At 40.1% G+C, this 5,737-nt stretch overlaps 1 protein-coding gene and 1 long non-coding RNA gene across 2 annotated transcripts; both read right to left on the bottom strand.

The window, feature by feature from the left end:
- Positions 1-2,052: 2,052 nt before the first annotated feature.
- GPR85 (G protein-coupled receptor 85) lies at positions 2,053-3,264 on the bottom strand. The gene has a single exon (XM_059932685.1). The coding sequence runs from the start codon at positions 3,262-3,264 to the stop codon at positions 2,152-2,154; it is 1,113 nt and encodes a 370-aa protein (XP_059788668.1). The 3' UTR covers positions 2,053-2,151.
- A 93-nt stretch (positions 3,265-3,357) lies between these two features.
- On the bottom strand, positions 3,358-4,953 carry LOC132371440 (uncharacterized). The gene is made up of 3 exons (XR_009504845.1): positions 4,826-4,953; positions 4,548-4,663; positions 3,358-3,434 (listed from the first exon to the last, which is right to left on the bottom strand). It is a non-coding gene; the product is annotated as an uncharacterized LOC132371440 (long non-coding RNA).
- Positions 4,954-5,737: the final 784 nt, after the last annotated feature.

Here is a 5,737-nt window from a genome sequence, read left to right as displayed (position 1 = left end):
TTTTGATAGCATTTCCTTAATTGTATTTTAGATAATGATTTTAGTACCAAAAGGGGGTCTTTATTGCTAGATTCAGTTCACTGTTGTACATTAAATTTTGTCTCAGATCCAGTCAACTTTGGTATAAAGTAAAAATGAGTTCAAACAGAGTACTCACTAAATCATGGCTTGAGCTGTCCTTGTATGAGCAAAACTGAATTGTTGCATATATCATTGAAATATTTCAATGATTTATTTTTCCTTATTTATATTTATATTGATGTTTTCTTTACAGAAACACTGTAGCAATAAAGAATTCTGTTCCATTAGATTCCTAATCTTATTTTTCAAGTACCAAATAAAAATAAAAACCCCAAACAAACAAAAACAATGAAAAACAAAAACAATAACAACTTTTCTGGTTTTGTCATAATATAATTGTAAACCATTCTTCTTACAAGTTATGTATTTAGAATCCAAAATTTCTACCATGGCCCAAAATAAAATGTGATGTTTATATTAAAATTCTGAACCAACCAACTAAGCAGGTTTACATCTTTAAATATTACTGGCTTGTAAGAATAAATAGGATAAGTATGACAAAAACTACCAAATAATGCTTTTGCAGATAATATTATTTGTCAGTTTATCAGCTTTATGTTCCCCATCATTCATGCATTTTCAGTTCCAGAATATAGTAGCTACAAAAATAAAGAAACAAAACCATAATAAAGCTAGTCTTCCTATTTTGTGCTTGCCTCCCAATTAAAAAAAAAAAATTAAGTGCCAAAAATGTAAAATTTATTCCAAGAAAAGTAACAGGCTACACAAGTAAATTTTGGCAAATGCAACTTTATATTGAAATTCACACATCTGTATCTTGAAGAATGAGACTCACAGACTCTAATGTATTTCTGAAATACTAGAAATCATATTATAAGCTTTCACAAGTTAAAACTGAAATAATTTAAACGACCAATACACTGAATGTGCAGAAAGTATAAACAAGACTGTGCCTTCGGTAGAATAAAGGCTTTACAAATTGTGCAGGATGTCATACTAAGGCTGTGGTCTCCCCTTGACAGCTGACTTAAAATATAAACACACATCAACTGCCTGCTTCTTAGAACACACTAGAATGGGTAACACAACTCAGAAGAAAATCTCATTATCCCAGTGATGTGCACCTTAATTTTCAAACCATGTGAGGAAAAAGGAAAAAGAGTATTAAATGATCGTCCATGCACTTCCAGTTGCATGACCATGACCAGTTACTGATTCAATTTCCCATGACTCCAATTTGCTCCAATGCTAAATAAGATGAAAGATACTAGATAATCCTTTAAGGCAACATGTGTTTATTCTGCATTATTAGAACTGCTCAATTGTGACCGGTTGGTACCATTAATGTTGCCTCCCAGACCAGTATCTAGTATTTGTAAAATATAGATGAATTGGAAAAACTTTATACCAAATCAACAAAAACCATATAATACAGTTCGATGCTAGCAATTTCACTAGTAGGTAAGGAAAGTGGTATTTAGAAACAGTAATGTATTAATACAAAAAAAGTAAACTCTAATTGGAACCAATATACTGCTTTGGAATGCTCCCCAAAACTTACAAGGCGATTTTTTAAAAGTGTGGTAATCCAATAATTCATGGCATGTCTTTAGTGAATTACAGTACTTTTAAGTCCCCAAATATTTTAGTCCTTGCAAAACAATAATAGTATGAAATGTTTTAAAGTCTTCAAACTTCTAAAATTAGTTTTTATCAACACATTTACCTCATGTCAACTTAATTTATTAAGATGTCCAATGCTAATTGGTTTTTTTTGATGTTTTTTTCATAAGTAGTGATATACACAGCGTTTAGCACTGATACTTAGCACCTGCTACTTTCATTATCTAGTTTTCAACCACATAAAGAAACTTAGGGCAGTGGTTCAGTCCTTTCTTAATTACAAACCTTCACCGGCAGTCAGCAGGATCACTCTGAGATTTAAAATAGGATTATAGGTGAACTATTGCAAAGACTGCAGAATGTTGCCCAAATCCTTATAACTGCTGATCCCATTCTTGATTTTCTTCTCAAGAAATGGCTACAGGCCACAATTGCTTAGCAGAGAAGGTTAGTGTTTCACAAGGCTAAAGATTTACAGATGCTCCTTCATATAACACAGTAAGGTTCCCTTGGTAACCTGGATTTTCTGCAGTAAAGAAGGGTTGTGCTGAAACAGCGCCTCAGCTCCCTGTTGGAGAAAATGCAGACAAAAGGATTGATTCCTGCTTGGGCAAAACTCATCCAGACAGCGGCTGTTAGAAATCCCCCTGGTACTACAGGCCCTCTTGCAAAAACTCTCCAGTAACAGGCCACCAGGTAGGGGCCCCACAAGGTTAGGAAGAGAAAAGTCATTATATAGAACATTCTGCTGATTCTTTTCTCCATTTTGAACTCATCTAAGACCAATAGCCTTCTTCTGCTCGTGGTGTTTGCATTTTGCCTGATGCCCAGCAAGGTGGGTGGTGTGGGACCCCTTCCAAATCCTGCTAGCCAATTGGCAGCTGCCTGGCCACTGGCTCCAGGGCCATGAAAAGTCCAGTTCTGGCTGACTGCTGCTACAAACTGGACTGGCTTCATTTTCCTTCGGTCGTGGACAAAAAATATCAGCTTGAGGTAGACAAGCTGTGTAGCTAGGAGGATGAGGGCAAGGAGCAGCATAAATCCTAAGGAATCATTAGCCCTGAAGGAGCGGTGTTGGAAGGTACATTGATCTTCTTCCCTAATGAATGAGTAAGTGCCCACATCCAAAACTGGGGGGAATGCCATGGCCACAGACAGAGTCCACACCATGCAGATCACAGCCAGACACGTCCAAAAGGTCAGCCTCTTTGTATAGAAGCGGTGATGGGCAATAGCTAAGTATCTGGTGACACTGATACAGAAGAGCATGAAAGCAGTGTGGAAACAGGACAAAACCCCCAGAAAGGCAATCACTTTGCAAGTCAGAGTCCCATAAGTCCAGGTAGAGCCATTTTTGACAGAGTTGAATACAAATGGGAAACAAATTGCAGATCTGAGGATATCTGAACAGCAAAGATCCAACAGGAAGTAGTAAGGTGCTCTATGCAAGGTCTTATCTTTCACTAGCAAAATGGAGATCAGAAGGTTGCCCACCACGCTGACTCCTATAATGAAACCCAAGGAAGTCAGTTTCAGAAAGGCTGTTAGAGGAGAGAGATTTTGCAAAATGTTGTCAGCTGCATGGCTATAGTTCGCCATAGATGGATGGAGGATAAAGATACAGCCTCAGTCAAGTCTCATGATCTAGATATAAGAACAAGGAAAAGATATATCCATACATTTTACTGAAAATGTAATCCACAAAGAGAACTGATCCGATCTGCAGTCATGCTTCCTCTTTTCTTCCATTTGATTTGCCATCAGAATATCTGGAAAAAAAAAAAAGCTATCAGTTCTAAAGTTAACAAGCAATGATGTCAGGCAGTGCTAACATAAAGCTGTTCATTTATGGGGAAGCAAATAAAGTTTTAATTTTGAATAATATTATTTGCTTTAGTATTTTTGCTTGAGATTTCAGAGAATTGGCTTGTTTAGTTTTCTGAGCTAGATGAATTTTAAAATGTCCCTATTTAAAAGAACATACATTTGATTGGGCACCTTTAGGAGAGAAGGAATAAAATGTTCCCCAGTTGTAAAATATGCCAGTCCAGGAGTTAATCACTAGTTTTGCAATGGAATCTACAAGATTGCTAATAGGAGACAGAGAAGAGACTACCCACATTTATCTGAGGTCTGTTAGTATCTGTCAGTGTTTTCCCAGCAGCTTCTCTGCTGATATGGATCCAAAGAACCCTTCCAAAATATATGTCTTTTAACTCAAGTGCCACTATTCATGCTGCATATTATAAGAGGAATATTTGTTGATTCATCTTAAAGCGTGATTTCAACATTAGACTTCTAAATTAATAGGAACTTGTCCCAGGATTTGATGTGATTTAATCTTTTGTCTTTCCCTCCCCACCCCACCCCCCATTTTTGGCAAATCTTTTCTCTTTTAAACCCACATGATTATTAAAAATGGTTAATGTAAATATTGGTCAGGGAAACACCCAGAGGAATAATGCACTTACATTTGTAAGCCGTGGCTACCTGAATTCAAATGAATTTAACATGAACCTGTATTTCTTGGGCAATTAAGCTTTTCCCATTTACACTGATAATCTTTGTTGCAAATCGTAAGTGGTTTCATTTTAAAACAAAATGCACATTGTCTCCTAGGTGTTGGGGAGCCCCACCAGGGAAATCGGCTTTCTCTGTTATTCCCACCAAGCATGTTCCCTTTGCCACTTCTCACTTGCCCGGAATATGCTGATAGAAGCCCAGGCAACACTGCGTTCGATGATTTTAATTTCCCCACCGGTACATCCCCGGGTAAATACCGATCGCATCATGCAACATTACGAAACCTGAAATCCGCCACCCCTGGATTTATAATGGGGGGGTGGAGGAGGGGGAGGGGGAGAGAGACATGCATTACATACGCGAAGATGGGGAGAGATTGCTTCTGTGCTGCAAGGGAACTGTTCCCGGTGATTCGCAGTCTGATATTCCTCAGTCTTGCAACGCTTTCCAGAAATGGAGCTCTCAATAAGCCCTACTGAAGATGCATTGTCTGAATGTACTTCCATTATGCAGTTTATTGTCAAAAACAAAAAACAAAAAAAAAAACTCAAGGAGGGCTCTTTCCCGGTGAACCTGCAGTTTCATCAACACTGTGCGCCCCCTCCCCCCAAACTTAACCGAGAGTATATCCTCCTACCTGTTGGTGTTGGATATCCCGACAGACTATAGCTTCTTCTTTCTATAAATTGCTGATTTTTTTTTTTGCCTTAGTGCCTTGACTGAGCATCCAGGCAGGGCTCGGCGGCGCCTGCGCGCTGGAGCCTCCTTGAGCTCCAGCCGCGTCCTCCCCTGTCGCAGCGGCACCGTCTCCCCCAGTAACGCAGGGGCAGCGGCGGCGGCGGCAGCGGTGGCGAGGGCGGCGGCAGGGGCTACCTCAGCCTCTCTGGAGCCAACAGGAGCCCCGACCCGTTTCCAAAGCGGGCTGGGTTTATTGAATGTCCTGTCCTGTTGAACTGGCAAAATTGGCCTGTGTCCCCTTGCGGCTGCTTCTGAACTTTTCCCTCCCTGCATTGGGAGTGGGGTTTGGAAAGGCTCGTTCAGGACCTCAGGCCCACCCTCTTCCCTTAGGGCAGCGCACCCGGGTGCCCGCCCCCACCTCAGCTTCCGGGACCCCTCGCTTTCCCCATTTTCCTCCATGCTCTTTTAGGGCGGTCCAAAGCATGGGAAGCTTCTTTTAGCGTTCTTCTTTAATGATTTCCCCCGCTGACTGCATTTGCAGGTTAGCTTGGTGTGGGGGAGAGTGGAGGAGAGGGGAGAAAGAAAAAAGAAAGGAAAAGAAAAAAAAAAGAAAAGAAATTTTTTTTAAAAAAGAAAGGCATAGGAAAAATCTTGTCAATGGGGAAGAAGGGAAAGCAGGTTAGGGCAGCCCTTTGTTAGTCGTCTTCTGTTCTCCAGTGCACGCAGATATGCGTTAAGTAGGAAGAAACTAAGTTCAGAGGAAAGCTGCAAAATGATTTATGTCCATTCTACTTTAACGAATATGACTATAGAACCAGCCTTACACATATTTTAAATGACTGCTCCTCGCATTCCACCCCACCAAGCAATA

The sequence above is a fragment of the Balaenoptera ricei genome, chromosome 9 (genome assembly GCF_028023285.1).
Source record: "Balaenoptera ricei isolate mBalRic1 chromosome 9, mBalRic1.hap2, whole genome shotgun sequence".
Classification (NCBI taxonomy): Eukaryota; Metazoa; Chordata; class Mammalia; order Artiodactyla; family Balaenopteridae; genus Balaenoptera; species Balaenoptera ricei.
This window is presented reverse-complemented; position numbering and strand designations above follow the sequence as displayed.

Bases quoted from the DNA above. Each gene is read 5' to 3' on its own strand.
- GPR85 (XM_059932685.1), bottom strand. From the start codon at position 3,264: ATGGCGAACTATAGCCATGCAGCTGACAACATTTTGCAAAATCTCTCT.